This window comes from Sinocyclocheilus rhinocerous, unplaced genomic scaffold, assembly GCF_001515625.1.
Source record: "Sinocyclocheilus rhinocerous isolate Xijiao unplaced genomic scaffold, SAMN03320098_v1.1 scaffold1112, whole genome shotgun sequence".
NCBI lineage: Eukaryota > Metazoa > Chordata > Actinopteri > Cypriniformes > Cyprinidae > Sinocyclocheilus > Sinocyclocheilus rhinocerous.
In genome coordinates this window covers 89,721-114,675 of record NW_015657961.1, presented here as the reverse complement: position 1 = coordinate 114,675, position 24,955 = coordinate 89,721, and the positions used below count along the sequence as shown (strand labels likewise).

General features: G+C 38.0%; 1 protein-coding gene across 2 annotated transcripts in view; it reads left to right on the top strand.

The window, feature by feature from the left end:
* The window catches only part of LOC107721784 (single-stranded DNA-binding protein 3-like), a 60,494-nt gene that overhangs the window by 24,976 nt on the left and 10,563 nt on the right, over positions 1 to 24,955 (top strand). For both annotated transcript variants that reach the window (XM_016529944.1, XM_016529945.1), the window contains exons 5-6: positions 16,790 to 16,879; positions 23,292 to 23,375. In XM_016529944.1, the coding sequence (XP_016385430.1) occupies positions 16,790 to 16,879; positions 23,292 to 23,375 (174 nt within the window). The remainder of the gene's footprint in view (positions 1 to 16,789; positions 16,880 to 23,291; positions 23,376 to 24,955) is intronic.

Here is a 24,955-nt window from a genome sequence, read left to right as displayed (position 1 = left end):
GCAAACCCCGCGCGAGCGTCACTAACGGGAGCAGAAATGTCCGGCTTGACGGCTCTGTTTTCAACTCCGCCCCCGACTGCAAGCGGCTACTCTCGTTGATCGCCGTCTGTAGCCGTGCTTCAAGTCGAACGCACCTAAAGACTTAAAATTAATTTTCAGGGGTACATGGGATGTAACTATAGGGCACAAGTGTCACAGCTGATAAGGGTTCAAACCTACAACTTTTCAGTTACCAGCCCAGATCTGCCACGCCAGACTTCTTTTTCCATCTCTTTCTCCTGGTCTTCCTCAATCACTCTGAAATTGCTCCTCTACACTCCTTCCCGTTAGCCTCTCTCGTTCTCCACACAAATGTTATTTTTCTCCGGTAGGGTTGGCCGGCAGTGCTGGCAGGACGCTCTTGGCACGGCATGCATCTGGTGCTGTTGTAGCGTGTTGGCTGGTAGCAGCTTGTGAGGGGTGACGCCAGTACACCAGACTCAAGTACCAGCTGGGCATCCAAACCCATCCCTGAACCAAAAGAGGCTTCCTTGGATCGCCTTTCTTTTCTTTGTGTGTTTGTGTTGGTACGAGCGCCTGTACATGTACACACTCAGACATGTTTGCATATGCTGCATGTTTATGTGTGTTTGGACACACGGCCTACGGCAGGCTGTTTTCTCAAGAGAGGCGCAACACTCTACATCTGTGTACAACGCAATCTATGCTTATTCAGACGGCACACGCGTGCTTTACATACCCCCTTTCATCTGAGAACCGCTGTGCTGCCTCGGCTAATGGCAACAAACAAGAGTATCAACACAACAGATTACTTGCTTTCCAGTTACACTGTTACATTATAGCTGTTGACACAAGTTGTGTTCGTTAGCTCTCAACGAGGCACTAATTAATGGGACACACAGTGAGAGGAAATGTTCATGATTGAGATTGAGAAGCTCAGCTGGTATGGCTGTTGTTTCTGTTTTTTTCTTTAATCTAGCCACATGATTGTAATGAAACCACCTGGGTTCGAATTAATGGTCATCCGATATGTGTCAGTTGCTAATGATTTTAGCAGAATGACCAGTGGGCAGTATAATGCTGATATTTTAATAATACAAATTTTGTTGACAACGAAGATATAAATAATAATAATAATAAAATGTTATGTTCTGATTCAATTTAAGCAATGCTGATATTTAAAAATAATATAAATAATATATTTTTTAAAAGTGCTTATTTAATTTAAGCAATGTTGATATTTAAATAATAATAATAATAATAATACACACAGACAGGCATCTGAGATCGGCTCGATTTGAGAAAGGGTAAAGATTTGAGTAGATTAATAAAAAAAACACTGGGTGGATGTTTATCATTATAGGGTGGTTGTGTACACACACTGCCAACACACATTTCAGTTCAAACAACTTGTAAAAGTGTATGTAGCATATGACCCCTTTAAATCTGTTTAGGATCTTTAAGACAATAGGTCTAGTTCCTCATGACTTCATCAGAATTGAGATTTAGCTGAGAGTAATGCAGTAATGACTAGAGGATTTTAATGTTTGTAAAAGCTGCAAGATTAACATTTTATTCAACAAATACATTTATTTATCTTTTATCCAAGTCATTACTGTTACGGAGGAATGCGTTTCTGCTCTGCTCACTGATGTCTGTGAGCTTCACCCCCATGAATTAATGAGGGTCTTCTTCATGGAGACGGAGAGGAAGGAATCTGCTGTTTTAGATGTGTTCTCAGCCATTCTTCAACCTCTGGAGTTGTTTTTAAAGTCGGCATGAAACGGAAGTTTGCGATAGTCTTTTCTTTCCTATGACGAGTGAAACGGCTTCTGGAATGTAGGGTGGGATTTCACCCTTTGCCAGGAGTTTGATTGACAGGCGATCTGACCAACAAGACAGAGCAGGTTACTTTTGGAATGAAACTATAAGTCTCAGCTTTCAAATTTTGTCATTTTTAAAGAAATACAAACAATAAATATATTTTTTGTGGCTCTTTAATGTGACCTACCGCTGTAGTGCCGCAGTTCTTGCTGTTCAAACATGAAATAGATCTCTTCCTGCTAGTTATAGCATGAAATACACATGAATGAACATCAAAATATATGTTGTCTCAACAGTGGAAACAGACAACAATACACCATTTTCAAGTTCGACTCTACTGACGTTAATCTATTAACTTTCCCGTCTGGTTTGTTTGTCGGACAAAACTGCAGATTCAACATTATGATTGTTCAGATCGCCTGTCAATCAAACTCCCGGCGAAGGGTGCTAAAAGCCTGGTCATTGGACAGTCCGTATAGTCCAACCGCTTTTCCCACTCTGACTTCATGAAGAGAAGAGATGTCGTTGAGAGGGGGAGGGGAGGTTAATGTTTTTGATTAAATATTACAAGTCATAGAGGACCTACAATAATGTACAGTATTTGGAAAAATAATGTGTTTTTTGAACATTAAAGCATGTCAACATATTCTGTTACACCAAATACACAAAATAATGATCTTTAAAAAAGCATCATATGACCCCTTTAATGTGGCCTTTTCTTGTGTCAGTATAAACAGATCTTGCACACACAGACAGGCTCAAATTGGCCGTGTCTGCATGTACAGCAGGCACACATTGGGCATGGTGTCCATGGTAACGTTAATGTGCAAAATACTGCTGTTCTTCCTGCTCTAGACCATCCTTTGCTCTTCACCATCCTCTGTCATCCAAGGGCATTGTTGTCTGGAATTCTTTACCTCACATCATGTCACATGATGACACAGTTACAGTGTGAATTTATTCCATTTTCTATTTTTGTTATCATAGTAATTCAAGGGATGGTCAACTAACTGACTAATCAAAAAAACACTTAATCGATCAGTAATGTCCGCCTCAACCTATGTTTCACTATAATAATTCCTTTTTGCGACCTAAAGAAGACCGAGTTGACCGACCAATCAAATGGTTTGACTTCATTGTATCATTAATTACTCAAGGTTGCAGGTGTGTTTCAGAGAGGTCACAGGATCACCGCAGAGCCGATGTGAATGTCACGACTAACATGATGAACAGGCACTTAAACTGACACAAACATGCTTACACTCTGCTCTCATTTAAGGCTAGTTTCATTCATAAGTAATTGGCCTCCTAAACTTAAAACTGAAGGAATGGTTTACCTTTTATCCAAAATAATGTTCTTTCCCAAAAAGATTGAAATATTTTGAGGTCTCATTTTCAGTGTGTTTTGGTAAGCTAGGGTATTAAAAAAAATTTTTTCAGCTTTTGTCATATTACTGTAATTAAATGTCACACTTGTTGAACTATGTTTTCAAACGGTAATTGTTTTTCAATGTCGATGTTGTACTTCAGTCATATTTGACTTTTTCTTGATTGTCAACTGATTGACTAGTCCAACACCCAACCAGTCATTTAGTGAGGTCAAATAATGATCAATAAAGAACTAATAAATGTTTTATTTTGAATTCTTTCCGGATTCTTTTTTCTTTCTATTTGAATTTCTTTCTTACTTTATTTTCTTACATTTTCCAGATTTTTTTCTTTTCTTACTGATTTTGTTTCTTTCTTTCTGAACTTTTTCTTTCCCCCCCCCCCCCTTTTCTTTCTGAATATATTTCTCTTTTTTCTTTCTGAATGTCTTCCTCTGAATTTCTTTTGATTTTCTTTTTAATTTCTTTACTTTTTTCTTTCCTTCTGAACTTCTAAAAATGTAATTCGTCCGTTTTCATTCACTATACACAGCCATACACATGCGGACAGATGTCTTGGGGCATTGCATTGTAAGTCTAGTTTAAAACAGACCAAAAATATTTCTCAAGAACTCTGTGTTCTCTCAATTTGACAATCTTTAACTAACTCTAATAGTTGTTTGGACAGTAGAAAGGAGACCCACGTGAAATGCAGGCACGCTGCCTGTAGTTCCAAATTGTTTGAGGCTTCATTCTTGTCCTCTACAAATCAGAGATGCTGTACCGAAGTGTAGATTAATACGAATCCATCATTGACCAGTCGTGACACACACGTCACTTTCGTAGGTTTGCATGTTTGGTCTTCCCCACCAGTGAGTGTGATTAAGTGAGGGCTGATCGTACACACACACTCTCTTCCACCCACTATAGCTGTGTGATGTGACGTGTTCTTCTCTCTTTATCTGGCAGCAGCGTGAAGCAGTCACCTCCTGGCATCTTCTGTTCGGTCCTGCTGTCATCAACACCATCAGACTGACAGCGAGAGATCGTGTGTGTGTAAACAGTGTTATCCCGCCTCGTTCCTGTTACGATAGGAGCCCACACACTCGCACTATTTTGCTTCCCATGCTCCCTGTCCAGCTTTTTCTCATACACACACACAATCTCTTGCGCCTCCTTTTTTATCTTTTTCCTCATTTATATTTATGTTGGAGTGTCTGGAACACGTGCGGTTTGTTTATAACGGAAATCTCACTCCCCCTTTCCCCCCTCGACTTATGGTGTGTGTGTTATTTCTCTATCTTTTCCGTGTGTGCACACACACACACACACACACACACGGATCTGAGGACGAGGGGGTGAAAACCAAGTGGATTACAAAGCCAGTTTAATCTGGCTAAGGCACAGAGGGAATTTTCTCTCCCTTTTGCTGTCCCCCCTCCATCGCTCTCTCCCTCTTTCTCCTCTGATGGTGACAGAGAAGGTGACTAAGGAGCACAGGCTCTGATTGGTTCAATTACGGTACAGATGAGCCGGCCAGATGCAAGCAAAAGTCATCTGTTATCTCGCACAAGACCTCCCAGCCCCTGCATTATCATCCATTAATGCGCTCACTTCATATTCACGCAGGAGTTATTGCTTCAGACTCGCAGAAGGGAAATGGAGTGACTTGGCTGAGCTATTTTACCTCGCTTTACCTCGGCACTGGACACCTGAGGGGCGCAAATGACTGTTTGAGGTATCACGGTTTATGTAATGGAGGTCTAAATGATAGTCTGAAGTCAGCGGACAAAGACATCTGTTATTTTTCCTCAGGCCAGACCTCCTCCTCCTCCTCCTCCTCTGTTCTCATTTCGTGTGTTTCAGAGTTTAAAGTGACATCTCTCATGTCCTGTTATGACATATCGCTCCCTTAAACCAGAGCAGGAAACCCCCTTTTGTTCTCGCAACTGACTTCTGTTAGCTACTAGAAACAGACGCATTGAACTTCTGGAGTGAGAGCGCACAAGTTTACAGGGTGCAAGCCGATCAAACTATGCCATTTTTGACAGCATGACAGAGTTTGATATGTGATCTGACTGGATTGGAGTACTAATGATACTTTACGATGACACTCTTCCGTCACTAGTGTGTTTTGCTTTCTCATTTCCTATCCGTCATCCATGGCAAAGTAGAATTTTCTCACTAATGGTCGATGCTAATTGGCAAGACGATTTACTAAATAGCTGTGCTAGTCTGTCGTATCACTCTACTGTCTTCTTATTCCTGCATAATAAAAGCTCAAAATTAATATTTAATGTCCATTTATTTATTTATTTGATAAGTTGGAGTGATACAAGCAGGATAATGTTCAGTCAGCGGATCATTATCTTAAAAAAAAAACTGTATTGCATATTTAGAATTTGATCAAAGCAAAATATATATATATATGTATATGTATGTGTGTGTGTGTGTGTATATCAACAGTCATTTACTCCAGTTTTCTAAAAATATTACTAAAATAAACTAGAGTAATTCACATGATTAACATTTATTTTACTCAATATTTACTCTTGTTTACTAAAATATTCACAGAAAATGTGCATTATGCATTGACAAAGTCAGGAGTAGCACTTATCTTAATTGGCCAAGTCGATAAGCCCAAATTAGCCAGATATTGGCCATACCAATACAGTTTGTTTCTTCTTTCCTTCTTACTTTCTGTTTTTCACACACTCTTTTTTTCTTCTTCTTCTTTTCTCACTCTTTTATCCCTCTATTTCCCCCCTCTGCCTCCTTGATCTGGGATGCTTGGGGGACGGAGTGCAGACAGGACCTGTCTCCATGGCAACAGCTTCTGCAAGCTGCTGACACCCATCCCCTGTTGGCGGGGGGGGGGTGTTCGATAGTGGGGAGGGAGAAAGGAAGAGAGGGAAGGGTAGAGGCAAGCGACACTATTCCTTCTCTTGGGACTCGGCGGCCTGTGCGTTCTCTCACAGAATTAGCATAGAGCAGGAAGGGGGAGGGAGAGCTTGGAATTTTCTTAGTTGTGTGTGTGTGTGTGTGTGTGTGTAAGAGAGTGTGTTGGGGGTACGTCTCTCCCCGGAGTCTTAAAGTCTGTGGTTCTAGGTCAGTCTGTTGCCTGGAGGTTTGCACTGTCATTGTTTGTATTATATTGTGTTGTATTATTTTTAAGTCATCATGACCCTTTTAAAAATATACAGTGGTAACCATTGTTTCTGCAAGATGTTATTGTTAAAGTTATTTTAACTAAAACTTGAGAGAGATCATTATTATTTCTTATTAATAAATATATACTGTTAAAAAGTTTGGGGTCAGTAATTAAAAAAAGCTCTCTTATGGTCTTATAGTCATCTTATGGATGCATTTATTTAATTATCAAAAATACAATAAAACCAGAAATTTTGTGAAATATTACAATTTAAATATGATCCTTCAGAAGTCATTCGAATATGCTGATTTGGTGCTCAAGAAACATTTCCTATTATGATCAATGTTGAAAACAGTTTTTTTTTTTAATTTTGTGGAAACCATGATTTTGTTTCATGATTATTTGATGAATAGAAAATAACATTTATTTGAAACAGAATAATTTTTTTCTAACAACGTAACTATCAATTGATCAATTTGAAAAATCAAATCGTACTAACTTCAAACTTTTGAATTGTAATATAATATAATATACTTTTTATTATGTTAACACTTTTCTACTTTATTGGTTCTGTTTTGTTGTTTTTATTGTTGTTACTATTATTTTTATTATATAAAATATTTATAATGAATGTCAAAAAGTATAAAACAAATTAATAATTGTTTCTGATCCGATCTTAAATGTAACAATATTCAGCCATTAAGAAACAATTTAGGTTAGTCACTATTATAACTACCAAAATCTCCCAAAAAATCATAAAGCTTCTTGCACTGAGATTCCATACAAATTTATTATGATTTTCCAGATGAAATGACTGCAATATTGGTGTTGTGGCAGTAACTATGGTTATTATGGTAAAATGTAGTAAAGGCAAAGTTTCCCAGTTTGAGGAAAAAACATTTCTTAAAAACATGCTTTTATAATGAAAATGGGAACATTTTTGTATGTTGTATTGAGAATACACTCTTAAAATTATTTGTAGCTTTGTGCATCTAGCAACCGTACCCTGTAATGGCAGTGTGTCAGCATAGACATGATTACAAATGACATGGAAGTTCCTTTAAATGTTCAAAGTGTGCGTGCATGAGCTATAGCTCAAATCAGATCCAGAAGTTGGATGGAAAAGGAGCGTCGACTGTAGGGGAGGGGTTAAACATCTAAAGGAAAACAGAGATCACTCTAAATGTATAGTTAATGCCTAACACACCCTACAACACACTCAGACACACACACTTTTGCTTCTCATTGCATAACGCTGTCTTAAGCACCAGCACAGAGAGAGAGAGAGAGAGAGAGAGAGGGGATGAAATTCCATGACATTGAGGGAGTGATAAAGCTGTATGTGCTGTGGTGTTTGGCATGGCCTGCAGGGAAATTTTGAGGTGTGTTGTTATTTATTCATGGAGACGCTGGTGCAGGTTGCCCCAATGACATGCAAGTGCCTGTTCGCGAGCTGCCAGATGCCGAGAGGAAGCCCTGACAACTTTATTCGACTGCACACTCTTTATCTTCAGCATCTGATCAGGGCCAAAGCAGATTTAAATGCCACACGTTTGTTCTAAAAGTATTTTGTTAAAGAAATTATGGAACTGCTCACCCAATAATGAAGTTCGGTCATCATTTACTCACCCTCATGCCATTCTGACTGACTTTCTTCTGTAGAACACAAAAGAAGATTGTGTTTTTTTCCCCCATACAGTTAATGGGGTAAAAAAAAATAAAAAAATTCAAAATATCTCCTTTGGGGTTTCACAGAAAAAAGAAAGTTGTCAGACAGATTTGGAATAACATAAGGGTGAGTAAATTATTTTTGATTTTTGGATGAACTGTCTCTTTAAATAAAGCATGTTGATTAATTCTGTTTAGCAATATAATTCGATTATGTCAATTAATGAGGTAATTTAATTTATTTACAGGCAGGTCATACAACATGAAAGGCAGGGAAGTGTATTTGCTGCAGAGCGCCCCCTATTGCTTTCAGCTCTATATTACAGGCAGACAGTTTCATAGACCACCAGTAGCATCTGTATAGCTTGAGATGTTTATGTCTGCTTTCCTGTCAGTCCATCCTCTGAGCTCTTGCACTCTTTACGGGTTGAGATCCGGCTTTACACTGGATTAAGAGATGTTGTGGCCGGTTGTTTATCTGACCTGTGTGCTCGCACCCTGCTGAGGACATTAGTGGAAAGCTAACTTGGAGCACGCAGGAGGTTCCACACAAAAACCGGTCGCTCGAAATGTGTGCTTGTCTAAATGATTTTGGTCATAGTGAGGTCATTGAGGTCAGTTCAAGCAAATTTTAAATCTGCTCCCATTTATAATCTTATATCCCAAAGGCCCACAGTGTTCACCCATATTTATTTACAGTAGCGGCTCGTTGTGTCGCTTCAAAAGTGTGAGGAGGATTTGTTGCAAGTTTGGGACCAGGTCAGTGTGTAAGGAGGAGTGTGCCTGCCAAAGGCTTTTGGGTGACAAAAATGAGTTTGGTTGGCTAATTCTAATGTGTTAGTTTTATTTGCGTCACATTTTTCTCTCTCTCTCTTATCTCTCACACAGTGGCTCAGTCATACCTTGGTTTAGTATGGCATAGGTTGTCACTATACCACAATTTCAGTAGTCAGTTTAAATACCTGTGAAATTAAATGATACTGTGATGCTGCAGTTGTTGAACATGAAAGTTAAATGTTGATATAAATAAAAAATTCTATCAAAACAGTGACTTGTAACCTTCAAGTATTACTTAATTAATTAGATATTTCTTCACATTTTTAGTTAAAAAGATATTAAGAGCAGTTGAGTAGGTTTTTTCTTTTTTGGCACTGTTGTTTGATTTAATATGATCAACATAATTTACATAAAGAGGTCTTTAAAGTTTCATTTACATAGAAAAATGCACAAATCCAGTATTTCAGCTTTTTATGTGATATTTGTTTTTTTGAGTTGTTTTTTTTTTTTTTGTCAAGTTTGTATGCATGGACTTTTATCTATTTTTTAATATCGATTTGGTAACAAAGTACCAGTACTTTTGAAATCATTGTAGCTGTCGGCACTGATAGCCTCAAGGCAGCACGCTGACATATAGCTCGGTTTCACTACTGGCGTCCTGAGTTCGAGTCCCGGCTCATGGACCTTTCCTGATCCTGCCCCCATCTCTTTCTCCCACTTTCGCTGCCGGTCAACACTTACTGTCCTATCAAAATAAGGCAAAAAGGCCCAAAATAAAGATTCAAAACCATTGTAGCTTTGTACACTGCATGGCTCTTATTTATAAAAGTTATTAATTGTTATTTGAAATTCTGTTTATGGATAATTTATCATGCACTACTATTCAGAGGCTTGTTTTTTTATTAATGCAATTAATTAATGAATTGTATTTTCATGCATTCAATTGATTAGAAAAGTTTTCACAAAAATTTTAAGCAGCACAACTGTTTTTAATAATAACAAATGTTTCTTGAGCAGCAGATCATACCAACCCCACATATTTTTTTGCAATTATTTTAAAATTTTGATTATTTATATATATATATATATATATATACATACACACATACACACACACACACACACACTGTATATTGTCCCAACCCCAGTCATACATCTGTATTTCAGTCGGTATAATACATGTACAGCCAAACACATCATGCGTTCACTTCTTTGCCTGTGGATTAAGAGAACGAGCAGTGTTACTGTATATAATATGCCTTCTTTCAGTCCTCCCTTGTATCTTTAAGCTGGGGCATTGCCTGTAACTCTCCCTGCAGCTGCGAGTTTAAAAGTGCACTGCCTTATTTTGCATTGCGTATTTTCCGCGGGCCAAAAGGTGTGCTCCGAGGTGCTGTCGACCCGCTCTTACCCGGGTCACAGAGGAATCGGACACTGTGAGCGCACACCAGAAACTCCTCGGTGCTCTCCCTGTACTGTTCTCCATCCCTCTCCTGTTTCTCTTTTGCATATACTGCTTTCCTCCCCCTCCCTCCATCCCTCCCTCTCAGTGCCTAATTAATGGCATTAATTATCTCCAATTAGCAGTGTGGTCTTGGCAGCCGCTTCTGTCCCCTCATTTCTTTTGTTTCACAGAGGTCTGTGACACAGTATTCTCCCTGTGGGGCTGTCACTGGCCTAATGAAAGGCTACAAGGCCTGGCTTTCACCTCTCTTTCTCTCTCTCGTTCTGTTAGAGTACTTCAGCACGTTCACCTCATTATCAATAGTTCACAGCGCCGGAGTTAAGTTTGCCGAGACGGATCTGCTGTGTGTTTTCCCACACAGGTGTTTGTCTCTGTCTTATCTGTGAAAGGTGAGAGCAAGTGGGTCAGCGCTCACCGGCATGTGCGGCTCATGTGAACAGACACGCTCTGGGATATCTGTGTGTTTGCGTTAAATCGGTTTCCAGGCCGCAGGTCTGAGCTGAACGTAATGACCCGATGAACGTGCTTTGGCTCAGAAAGACAGCTTTGGTTAACCTGCTGTCACTAGTCCAATTATCACATTATAAAGTAATATGTCAGCGACTGTTTTGCAGAACATCGTCAGCATGGGATGCTTGTGTTTCCATTTGACAAAGCTGGTGAGGATTGTATTTGTGTTGACGAACATGAAAGCAGTAAAGATGAGGATGGTGTCTCTCTCAGGTTTTAAAATATTTCAAAGGACATTCACAAGCTATGGGAATTTGGTGGCTAGTTTTTGTTGGTGTAAGTTAATGCTACTTTTTCCCCTTTCTTTCTTTTTCCTGGGTTTTACCGTAGTGCAGCAACAACAAAAAATATAACACAAACTCATACAAAATATGAGTTTGGAAAACATTTTATGTTATTACTATGAATGTTTGTAATATTACTTGTTACTTGTGTATTACTTGTGTATTTTTATAAATAAACATTTATTATATATGTTATTATATAGATAGATAGATAGTAAAGAGAATTATAATAAATAAATGATGATTTTTTTAAACATTATTATAATCAGAAGTTGTAAACTTGAGGTAACATGAACTAATAATGAACAGTCATTTTTTTAACTGTTAAGAAAGTAAAAAAAAAAAACTGTAAGACATGTTTTGCTTATTGTTATTTAATGTTAGTTTAGTGCCTCGCATTAATTACCCCCACTGTTGCCAAGTCTGTATTTTTCATGCAGAATTGAGATACTTTATACTTTTGCCACGGGTTGTTTTTTAGCCTGCTGGCTGAAGCAAAATCACCCAACCCCACCCCCCTCCGGAACACGATTTCGACTGAGGTGGAACCCCCCTGAATGCGATTTTGGAGCAATTTTGGTAATCAATTTTCCCCGGACAGTGATTAGGCTAGTTTTGAGTAGCAATTGGGCTGGTTTTGTTACACAGACCTGGCAACCATGATTATCCCCTCCTCATAAATTCTACTACAATTTTTTTCTTTATTGACCTATGACTTATAATTAAAAACAAACATTTTAAACAGACTAGAGAAAGAAGATTACACATTTTCAGCAGAGACGACCTCTTGAAATCATTTTTAGGCCTCCAGAGTTCACATACACAGAAAGGATTTAAGGTCCTGCTAGCTCTGTGCTTGGATAAGCTTTAGTTAGTGGACTAGCCTCACCTCACAACTGACTTTCACTTTCCTTCACACCTTCTTACACATGCACATCTCCCATTCAGTTAACCACACATCTGTCTGCAGCTTGATTATGCATGCAGGTCTCTCCAGCTAATCTTTATAGACTCAACTCCAGCTACACTGGAGAACACGAGAGAGATGGGAACAGAGTAAAAGGGACGAGAGACACACGGGAATGAGAGAAAAGCAGGGATATGGAAGCCACCGGAGAGAATGCCATCAGGAGAGAGTTGTACAGCTGCTCAGAGGTCCATCCTCAAAGAAGAGTGTATTTACAGGAGTAAGTCATATAGGGATGCCTCAGGTCCCACTACTCTGCCCGATAACATTTAGATATTTGAAGTTTTAATTGACTGAACTTCTGGTTGAAATAAATGTAAATGAATGAGAGAAGCAGCCTTGGTGGTCTTTTTATCAAGCGGCAGTGCTTTACAAATCCTGGATTTAATTTTTCAAGTCAAAAATTTTATTTAAAATTCTCACATGATATATATATATATTTATTTATTTTAGTATTTCGTTTTTTTTATTATTCTCACGCTTAGTAAATGCTGAGGTATGTGAATATGGTAGTCACACAATACCATGGTGTTTCTGTCTGATACTCGTAATATACCATGGTACACCCACAGTACTTTTTATCAGAGCTACGTGTGTCTATTTTCTCAAGCACTGGTTGTCGAATATTAGTTCTGTTGTTGAGATTTAAAAAAGTGTTTATGCGAACATGCTCGAGTGTTTGTTTACTTGTGCAGCGGGTATTGAGTACCCTGGCGAAGCGGAATACCCGAGAGAGCATGTTGTGTGTGTATGTTTATGTTTACATGAGTACTGTTATCTAGTGGCTGGTGTAGAGGTGTGTATACCGAAATGAGCTGCTGTTTAATGGCTTGATGAGATGATGGCAGTAATCAGTGAGAAACGAGATGAGCGCTGAAAAGCTTGGTCCCTCCCTTCTCACACGCATGCACACACTCTCCCTACTGGCGGATGATTGACGGCCTGAGGGTTTTAATGGCACTGTAGAGGGAGAGCTGAGGTCGGGGTTGTCATGGCAACAAGGCGAAGGAGGCCTCGTTCTCCCCCTCTTCCTCACTCTCTCTTTATGCACCTGAACAGAGCAGCATCTTACTCGCAGGACTTGGGTTTACTCACACACACACACACACACTGCAGTTCTCGTGTCCCTCCCCTCTGTCCGCAGTATACACAGCTCTTTGTGTGTTTAAGCGTGTGCGTGTGTGTATGAAGCCGTATCTAGCCACCGCAGTCTCTCTCTCTCCTCGTAAAAGAGCTGGAGCCCAAGCGCTAATACTCTCCGGTCGCCCCGGGTTACGGTTCACTACACGCCCCCTGTACTGCTGTGTTAGCTGGGATTGGTTGGGTTGGCGAGGGGGGACTGAGTGTGAGTGTGTGTGTGTGTGTATGGCACAGGGGGTGATGCTGTATAACAGCTCTATAAGAGCCACAGATCTCAAGGTGGAACAGGCAACCAGACACTGTTCACAAACACTCACCTCCCCTGAGTATTTGATCGGTACCAGCTGCCAGTATCACAACGTGTGTGTGTGTGAGTATGTGTTTAGGAGCAAACTCTACCTCAGTCTTACTACTTGCCTGCCTCTTGAGTGTGTTTACGTGTGTTGTAGCAGCACGACATAAGCTGAGAAGATAATTTCTTGACATTTTTCAACCTTTTGTCAAAGTTTTTTTTTCCTCTCAAAAAGAGGAGATATTTTTTCCAATCATTTAGTATTGCCATGTATTTAAAAAAAAATTGTATACATTTTATAAGTAAAATACAGCTAAAAAAATAATAAACACTTCTTACTAGTGGTTGACCGATATATCGGTCGATATTTGGCAGTTTTAAAATATCGGCATTGGCCTATTAGTTTTCCTGTTTGGCCAATGCGTTCGAGGCGGGGCTTTTATTTTGATGACAGCAGAATACTGAGTGCCCTGTTGGTTACAGTGTTTACTTCCTTTTTTATTATATTTTTTATTAAATCAACCCTCTACGGACGACACCTTGGCAATTGAATCGCCATTGGCTAGTGAATGTTTTTGTTTACTCGCCGCCACCCTGCTTTCCAAGATATCGGCATCGGCTGTCAAAAAACCAATATCGGTCGACCACTACTCCTTACCCACAAGTGTTATTTTATGTATATTGACTGATTTTTTTCCTTCCATATTTTTTGTGATATACATCTAGCTAAAAAGAGTTATGGGGAAAACTTAAGTTCCTCAGTTGTAGATTGGATTGAGGCAGATCTGAATGTGACCTTCCAGTCTGACATAAGTTACCAGAAAGAAGACTCTAGTTTTCACAATTTTTTTAAATAAAAAATTAGGAGGTCAAAAAATATAGTAAAAAAAAGGAAACGTATGCATGGATAAATCATTCACAATAAGATCTATAACATTTGTTTAAAAAATAGATAAGGTGAATTATAATTTTGTCACAACTTGAATTTTTAAAAAAAAATATGATGCAAACAAATCAGCTAATCATATTTTTTAATTAATTAATTGAAAATGACAGGTTGAACTAATTCACAGAAAGTAATCGACCTTGCCAAATCTAATGGCACTTTTTCTACTGAAGTCTGAATTACTGTCTTAGCGCTGTCATGCTTTCGAGAAACAAGACAAGGAGGAATTGTGAAACTAGTCTAATGACACGGTCTTTAATGGCCTAATAAAAAGCACATTAAAATCATCACAATGTTGCTTAATTTTATATTGCCAGCAAAATCATTTTCAATATTTAATATATTTCAGGGACTTCTGTTAACATCTGAGTGATGGTGCAAATGAATCAATGAATTGACAATTAAATGAATTGATTCATTGAAATGGCCAATTTAATTTTAATTACTTTAACTGCTTCACAGAAATGAATCAACTTTAGAAGCCGTTTTGCTACTTGAAGTTTTGTCATTATAGCAACATTTAGCCATATTTGTGAGATGCACAGCAAGGAGTGATTGTAAAAGTAGTCTTAATTGGTAGGAAACATAATTGCCAAATAAAAAGCACATAAAAGTCATTAGCAGTGTTGCTTTATTTTATATCAGCAGCAAAATCCTTGAGTATTTCATATATCAGCCTTCACCAGTGTTTGTGTTTGTGGAGTAAATGGGAGGAGCCATTCTAAATAAGCTCCGCCCACTGACCCCAAGGGTCATGTGTGTGAGAGAGAGAGGCTGTGTGAGTTTGTGTATGTGTGTGTTTGAGGTCAGAGGCGGCTGTAGAGAGGTTTGAGTTACAGCAGGGGGAGGGAGTGTGTGAGCCGACTGCCTGCTCTTGCTTTTTAATCCTCCCTCTTTTTTTCTTTTTCTTACTTTCTCCTTTATCTTCCCTCCTTTCCCTCCTTGTTTAGTCTCTTTTTCACTCACACATACACTGACGCACACAATGTGCCTCGTCTCCTTCTCTCTCTGATAGAACAGGGCAGACTGGCAAACACACAAGCTCCCAGCAGCAGACTGTTAAAGAGGTTTGAAAGAGGGAACGGGGCCAACGGAGGAAAGGGGCCCCAGTCTCTAAGTGTTCCACTAGCTCAGGAGATTCCACTTGAGGCTCCTCTCACTCTGTTTGCTTGTTTTATGCCCCTTTTATGAGGGGAAGTATGTACACAGATACACAAGAGCCGAGCTGTAGTGCAGGCGTTTTTCTGATGCAAATAAACGTCTCGTGTTAACACTCTTTGAGTTGAATGTGCGGGTTTACAGAGAGTGATCTTACTTGTATAATTGCACACTGATACTTTGCACTCTGCTCTGTTTAAGAGCCATGTAGTGAGATTGTATATCTAAAAGCTTTGTTTGCTGCAATTAAACAAACTGCAAATTCTGCCTGTTTTGTTTCTTTATGGTCTGCGTTGTATTGTATCTGCTCACTATGTTGTTAAAGCGTTTGTCTTGTAAGGCAGCTGAAAAAAAACTTAAATTTCTTCTCATGCCATGTTTGGTTGTTTTATTAGTGTCATGGATAAATAATGTTGTCCTAAAAGCATTTATTTGATTGACAAATGCAATAAATATTATTACAATTTAAAATAACTTTTCTGTTCAGTTAGCATTTAATAAATATATTTTAAGGTTTATTGCTGTGATGCCAAAACTGAATTTTTAGCTATGTGCAAAATATTTATTGTGGAAAACGTGAGACTTTTTTTTAGGATTCTTTGATGAATTAAAAGTAAAAAAAAAACAGAATATATTTAAAATATAACTATTTTTATATTCTATAAAAAAATCTATATATTCTATATGAAATCTATAAAATAATCTATATATTAGTGTTAAGAATAATAGTAGAAATGTCAATAATATTTTATTTTTGTAAATATTATTTTAACTTATTTTTTTTGTTTGATCAAAATTATAATTTATACAAATAAATTAACCCCTCTAATTTTATTTACCAATTAAAACAATATTCCCTTTCAAGTAAAACATTTGGAACAGAAAATGAAAAAGAAATGTAATATTACTTAATAAAATGCCAGTTTTTAATGTTTGACATGTCAAAAATAGCGAAAATTAACTAATATGATTTTCATCTTTACAAATTGTGCATTTAATATTTTTATCCAATATATGAAGATATTATTGAGACATGTAAATTTACTGCATAACACAAATGACCCAGATATCAGCATCAGGGTTTGAAAAACCTGTTTTGATACAATATTGTTATTGATGGACCAAACAATGCACCATAAATCATGTCACATCGAAATCAAAGTAGCATTCGTGTAATATTAGTATTGTATCAGGGTTGTCTAATATCTATGCTATCTTGTTCTCTCTGTCTATTTCCTAGAGTGCAGCAGCAGCCCCCAGCCCCGTAATGGGCAACATGCCCCCCAATGACGGCATGCCGGGCGGACCAATGCCCCCTGGTTTCTTTCAGGTAAGCACAGCTGGTTTCATTCTCTTCCTTGCCTTCTTTTCCATTCATCACCCTGTCACATCTGCGCTCCATTCATTCATTCATTCAGTCTCTCTCATTCTGTGTGCGCGTGCTGCTGGTGGGTCTGTCTATGGCTGTGGGCGGCTTGACAGCAGCCTGGAGCTCTGCTGTCTGTGTGAGATCATTCTGAACTTCTGTTTTTTTCCACACAGTATTCCTCACCGGTAAGATGGAGGCTTAGATCATTAATTGTTAGTGGAAAGTAGCTGTAGTTTCATTTCTGGAGCTGTATTACACTTCCTGTCTCAAGTCTTTGAGATCCCAAATGGAAATCGCCATGGTTACTAAATGGCTAAAATCTGGAGATTGACTGATTATCAATTAACTGTGTTACAAAACATTTAACCGTGATTCTGAGAGAGAGAAAATGAACGAATGGGATTTTCACTCTTCATGTGCTTCTGAATGAGTTTGTTCCTCTTTTAAATATTTTGTTGTTTCTTTCTTCCCTGCTAAACGTTCTCTTTCCCTTTCTTTATCATACCTCCATCCATCTGCTTGCAGCTTTATTCATTCCATCCTGCAGGCCGTGTTGTGTTCATGAAGGTGTTATACGTTTATACGTGTTAAACGCGATGTGTTTTTTAGTGGACAGTTACCGTTTTCTATCTGATCGGTTTCTTAAGCCGTTTTAAACGGATGGCCTATGAAAACAGAGCAGGCTTCTTAATCAGTGATGTCTGTACAGGAATATTGAGGTTAAACTAGATTTTATTTGTTCCGAAGAAAATGCGAGCGCCTGTGGAAACATTGCTGCCATTATGCGATGGTGTTGCTTTGCAGTTGCTAAGGAGTTCTGAGTGTTTTTAATTGTTGCTAGGTGGTTACTTGCTGACACAAGTCAAAATAAGCCAAGTCTTAATGATATTCTGTTCCCTGGATATGGTCCCTCCCTTCATTCTCGTTTATTTGCCTGTTTTATTGTCCGCCAGATTAAAAGTTGTTCTCAAGCCACTTGATTTGAGTTGCCATACGTGTGTGTAGTACAAACTAGAGGTCGACCGATTCATCGGTTTTGCCGATTAATCAGCACCGATAGTTGATTGGCGGAACTATCGGTTATCGGCAAAAATCGATGCCGATAGTTTTCCGGGTTTCGTCCGTTGCTGGAGTGGCTGAGAAGGGTCTGCTGCCATTATACAGTACAAGAGCGGCCTCTAGAGGTGGAAATCACTAACAGCACGTGTTGTTTGTTTTGACACGTGACACTGCGCGCTAACTATCGGTATCGGTAAAATCCACTATCGGTCGACCTCTAGTACAAACAGTGCAAAAACGTAAAATTTTTAGTATTGATGCCTGATATATCGGTACCATGTTATCGCCATTTCTAGAGGTTTTTTTATATTTATTATTATTTAATGGAATTGGCTGATATTGGATGTTTAAAGATGTAACTGATTTCTCTTATTTTTACATTTAGATTACCTTTTCTGTCATCTAAAACTAACCTTAAGTTAATCTTTAAAAACACTAATAAAACTCTCAAAATGAACATCCATTTTCACATTGTGCATTATAATATCGTTTAAATTCTCAAAAAAAAACTGCAGCATTTTTTTATAACTATTAATTTTACTTTATGTGTCTTTATTTTGTAACTTTTTTAGACAAAATATTTTATGTATTCTATATAATTATATATAATTTTTGTAGAATTTTAATATTGGCCATTTATCAGCTATCGGCCATAAGATGAAAATAATTTAACAAGTTATTGGTAACGCCCAGTATTTGAATATTGGTGCATCGATAATAATTCGTGGCTTCAAATCTCTAATATTCAGTATCTCTAATCTTCAGAGCACTAGTAATCGTGATAATAATTATAACATACTCAGACGTTAGTTTTTCATCTAAATTTCCTCCACTTGTCGTGAGGTGAGGTTTTGGATATATTGTGTTCAAGAGTTTTTTTTCTTTTTATTCCCATTTCCGTGTGTTTACATGAAATGTCCCGTTCAGATAAGCACATACAAGTATGGACACTTGTAGCCTCATAATCAAACATGCTTGTACACATCCACAGCCCTTCCCATGATGCAGCGGGGGTGGTGGAGCGTTTGCTCAGTGATGGACAGGCCTGGCATTTGGCAGTGTTAGTGATAAGGCAGAACCGAGGGAGGAGACGCTTTCTACGGCTGTCTGGAATCTCTGCTGAATGGGGAGGGAAGGGTTGGGAGAGCAATAGAGGGGAAATGTTTGAGGAGAAGGAGGGTGCAGAGAGGTGCGGAGGAGATTTTTGGAGAAGCAGAGGAGTGCTATTTATATCAGCTCAGCACTGGGGGAGGGAGAGAAGAGGTGTGAGGTGTTCTGGCATGTGTGTGTGTTTGCTGTTCCTGAGATTGGTTACTTTCTACCACATCATTGAGAGAACAGGACAGTGTGGGTTTGGGTTCATTCATCTGTTTACTAGGGATGCACAATATAGAAATTTTACCTCATACTGCAGATAAGTTTTTTGCTATAGCAGATTACTGATACAGTAGCTGAGAGTATGATCCATGCTATGCTGTTGATTAAATAAAAACAGTGCTTCAATCCAGGATTTTATATGATTCTAGTCAAATTAGGAATCAAAATGAATATACATTAGAATATACATAATATACTATCTTTAAAGTACATTGGCATACCGTGTAAATTTCATGTCTAAAAGTCTAAAGGGACCTAAAGTAGTTAAAAATACTTAGTCTTTTCTGATTTAATGTACACTTTCAAAGAGTTTTTTTTTTTAACATTTTATTATGTTAGACATTTTATTTTTTTCAAATAAATGCTTTAAACTTCATATTCATTAAAGAATACTAGAAAAAAATTAAGCAGCTGTTTTTAACATGGATAATAGGAAATGTTTCTTGAGCACCAAGTCAGCATATTAGAATGATTTCTAGAGGATCATGTGACACTGAAGACTTTAGTATTGGTTTTTGAAAATTCAGCTTTGTCATCACAAGAATAAATGACATTTTAAAATATATTAGAATAGAAAATATATTGTAATGTAAAGATGCCACTATTTTTTTCTGTATTTTTGATCAAATAAATGCAGCCAAGCATGAGACTTCTTTTAAAAACATTAAAAAGCGTGCCTACTCCTTTGATTTGGTACTCCAGATTTTCCATATGAAATATGTAAAAATGTAGCCTATGTAAAGAACAAGTTGTGGTATGGTCTGCTTCCAGTATTTTTCTAATCACACCAATAAGGATAATAGAAAAAAAATGTAAATATTTGCCAATATGGTCGCCAATATACCATGCACCTCTGCTTTTATTGTGTAGGAAGTCAGGTGGAGTGGAAGTGAACGGGTGTTACTGAAGATGTTTAGCAGAAAAAGGCAGACGGCGAGCAGCAGAGTGAGCGCTACCACTGCTGTGTGAGATGAGGTGAAATGAACAGTCATGACCTCAGTGCTACTGTGAGTTAAAGAGGCCTTGAGCATCCCTAGACCCTCTAATCCTTCCCTCAGTCAGCCAGGGAAAACACACACACATGCTCAAGTATTCCTGTTGTATCAGTGCATGGTTTCTGGGACAGTCAGTGGAGTGTCCCATGCCAGACCCCGCAGCGATCCACTCTCACAGGGAGGTCAGAGACGGGTCACGGCTAAATCGGAAACAAAAATCTCCCCAAAACCAGCTCAAAAAGTCCTTACCTAAGCCACAAGTGTTTAGTAGTTCACATCATTCATGCATGTGTTTATAAACAGGCTGCTTGTATCACTAAATGAATGTTGTCCCATGCAATTAAATCAACCTAGTAATGCTTAAAGGGATAGTCCACCCAAAAATAAAAATTGTTATCATTTACTCACCCTCATGTCGTTCCAAACCTGTATGACTTTCTTTCTTCTGCAGAACAATAAAGACAAAATTTTGCTAATCAAACCGTTTCCGTTCCCATTGACATCCACAAGAAGATATTTTGAAGAATGTTGGTAACCAGATATTTTCAGTTCCCTCTGACTTCCCTTGTGTAGACAAAAATGACAAAGGAAGTCAATGGGACCTGAAGCATTTTAGTTACAAACATTCTTCAAAATATATTATTTGGTATTCTGCAGAAGAAAGTAAGTCATACAGGTTTGGAACGACATGAAGATAATTAAATGACAGAATTTTTATTTTTATTTTTATCTTTAATTCTCTAGTATGTTTAGGCCTTCTGGTCACTTTTATTCATACAGACAGTAGAGAAAGAACAGAAAAACTGTATAAAAAAAAAACGTGGCCAGCTGCATTTGTGTATCAGAGCATCTGCTAGGCCACTTGTCAGACTCTGAATGTGCTGCATCTCATTCGGTTGTGTTATTTTTGTTGGCGTGGGTGGGTCAGTGTTGCACCCTGGGCAGATGTGTTGTTCTGCGGCTGCGCTCAGTGTGGCAGCTCTAGTCATCAGTGTGGAGATTTCCGGTCGTGCAGGATGGATGGTTTCCTCAGCCCCTCTGAAAACAGCGGGAGGGCTTGTCTGAGGTCTGAGCACTGGCCAAAGGTCAAGAGGCGGTAATAAGTGCGGGTCACAACCACATATACAGACTCGACAGGGCGGTGAAAAACTACTGAAACAGCCTCTTCTGCCGCCTCCCTCCGAAGATTATTTTCCTTCTTTCGTTTTGTCATTAAACGTCAAAAACGACCCGTTTACATCAGTATGTTTAGCATAGAAACGTATGCATCTGTTTACTGCATGTTTTTAAGTCTAATAGTGAAGACGTTTAATGCTCAAACAAATAAATAGTTGTACTTCTGTGAGTTGCATAAACGCGTCTACTGCTGAGAGGTTTGCTTTGCTAACACTGCCCCCGAGTGGTCGAGAAGAACTATTGCAGATGTCCAGCGGCCGTCATTCACAGTGTATGAATACTGTCAAGCTAACTGCCCCTTTAGGGCCTGAGAATGAAGATTGAAGGGCTCTCTCTGTTGATAGCCATGCTGGTAAGTGGCAGGTTATTATCTTCTCAAAGGTGTCAGAAGTGATTTTTATTTATCGCTGTTTTGAGATCCTTCCCCAGTGAGGCAGGACTGCAGAGTTACCGTGATTGGATGAATACTTCTGTAGGGACTCTAATATAGGTGCACGGGACCCATAATGCCATATGTTTCACATTCAGGCTTGTTGTTGAGGGAGAGAGAGGAAAAGAAGCAAAGCTCCTTTGTTGTTTGTTAGTTATTAGTCATATAGTCTCATGTTCCTTACAGAATCATTTTAGTCTTGAGCTCAATGGCTTATTGATCATTAATGAACACTAATAGAAGCTCTGTGCAGTAGTTATATGGCGTAAGGATATACACACATACTGTAGACAAACAACACTGCTAAACTATTTTTACTTGTTTTGAAGAAATTGTGTGTGGTGTTTGCTCATGCAAAACTTGCCACCATGGTAAAAGGGCCTTGCTATGTGTTTGCTAAGGTGTTCTGAGTGAGTGCATCCTTTTTGTTTTTCTTTTTTAAAACTTGTGTACATAGTTTTAATTATTTAAAACTAAAACTGTTTTATTTATTGTTATTGGTCAGTATTGGATATTTAATTGTGCATTCTCATTTTCCTTAATTTAATTTAATTTTTTAAATATTTATATTTATTTATTTTTATATGACATTTTTATATTATTACTAATCGTTTAATAATGGTTAAATGTAACCTCTAGCAAATGTCAAAATGAATATCCGTTCTTCATACTTAAAATGTTTTGATTCCTAAATTCACATGAATCATATATTTTGCGTTTTACATTTTTAATGTGTTTATTTTATTTGTAATTACATTTTTCATTGTTATATTTTACTTTATGCTTTATAAAATAACAGAATTTTAGTATCTATATTGATATTTTTAAAATATTTTGAGTAACATCAGTTATCATATAAACATAATTATCCACTTATCAATGTTTTGATATTAGTACATCCATATTTGTAGTGATTAGTATTTTCTGATACATTAAGTCAACATAAGCTGAACGTTTAATGTCCCTCAGTCCTGTTGAGTTTGTATGGTTGGTGTTTTAACTTTTTTTAGCCTGAAGTATGAATTTGAAGACTCACTTATCAGTCTCAAACACATATTTCTTCAAAATGATGAAGTTAATCTATAAAAACCTGCCATGCTTTATTGAGAACTTCGTGCATGAAATAATAGTTGTTTGATTCTCATAAAAGCCATTTTGCATTGAACTCCACACGCTAGCTTTAGATGTCCCACCAGTATTTAGTACATGGTGAATGAGTTTGAGTGAGTTTGTGTCTTGAGTGTTAGTCGTGAGTGTTTGTGTAAGGGCTTCGGCAGCAGCAGGCCTCACTGGAAGGCCGTCTGTGCATCTCTCATCTCCCTCTTCTCTCTTAAAGGGGCCTCCCGGCTCGCAGCCGTCACCACACGCACAGCCTCCCCCACACAATACCAGCAACCCCATGATGGGACCCCACGGCCAGGTAAGACACACAGCAACCCTCACACACACATACACACCATGCCCTTGCTTGCACACTCGGTATACACACGTTCACACTTGCACACATGAGAACTGTTGGTGGCGCTGGCATCAACTCACTTGGGCAAGATGAACGGTGTAAATTACATGGTTATTTATAATTCTCTGGGTTTTTGAAGTCCGCTTCTTGTACACATACACAGAATCACACATTCCAGTTTTATTTGATTGTCCTATGTATGGACTTTAGTCAGGGTTGACGCCATTTTTAAAGGGATAGTTCAGTCAAAAATGTTTCATGTTTCATGTTGTTCTAAATCAGTATGACTTTCTATCTGTGGATCACAAAAGTAGAAATTTCGAAGAATTTGCTGGCCAATATTTCCATGCAACTGTAATGAATGGGGACTGAAGCTTTCAAGCTTCAAAAAGACATAAAAGTACTGTATGACAAAAGTGAGCCATTTGACTCTTTTTAAAAAATACATATTTTAAGTCTTCTGAATATAGATTTGCCCTAGTGTTCATGAGAGAAGTCCCAGTGTCTGATTCATGAATGAATGGTCCTTTTAAATCTGACACTATTTTCTTGCTACAGCTGCTTTATAGCAGACTTTGTATTTGCCTCATTTTTGAAGTTTGTATCATTGATTCTGTTACTTTCCTTTTTAATACTGAGAAGATGCTTTGAAACAAGCTCTACTGTATAAAGTGCTTTAAAAACGAAGGTGACTTGACTTGAATCTGATCTTTTCAAAGAATCAGTTAATCTACTGTAGTTCATAAAACTGGTCTGAATGATTCGTTCATGAATTGGCCTGGTCTGATTCTTGAGACTTTTTTTCAGGATTTTTTGTTGAAAGAAAGTTCAAAAGAACAGCATATATTTTAAGGCGTTTGAAATCTTTTGTAACATTATTGTCTTTACTGTTATTATTAATTATTAATATACATTATTAATGTCTTTACTATAACCTTTTTGATGCTCCATTCCCCATTCATTAAAATTGTATGGAAAGGAGCAGCCAGCACAGTATTCAGAATATCTTTTATGTGTTGCACAGGAAAAGAAAATCATACAGGCTTGTAATGCCATGAGAGTGAAATGAGGATGAAAAAATTGTCATTTTTAGATTAAATATTTTCATTTTTTACAAAAGCGAGGCTGTGAGGAATAGAACTACAATTCAATAGGTTGTACTCTTGTCTCATTTAACCAACAAAAGTGGAAAACATATGTTTGAAAATTACATTAAGACTGTTCATCCATCCCTCACAGCCTCGTTTTCATTGGGCCGTTTAACATTACACGACAACATTTTCAGCCAAAAACGGGAAACTTGTTATGCGTTTTGTCTGTTCGTTTACACGACAACAGTGTTTTGGGGACTGAAAACGCATATTTTTGAAAACGGGTTTCAAAGTGCAAGTTTTTTGAAAACGCCACCGTTGTCGTTTCCGTGTAAACACCCAAAAACGGGAATCTTTGAAAACGGTGACGTCATGCGCGTGCGTAGTACGTGTTAGGTATGTAGACATGCGCAGTACGTGTCGATTTTAAAGGCAAGCGCGAACAAACAT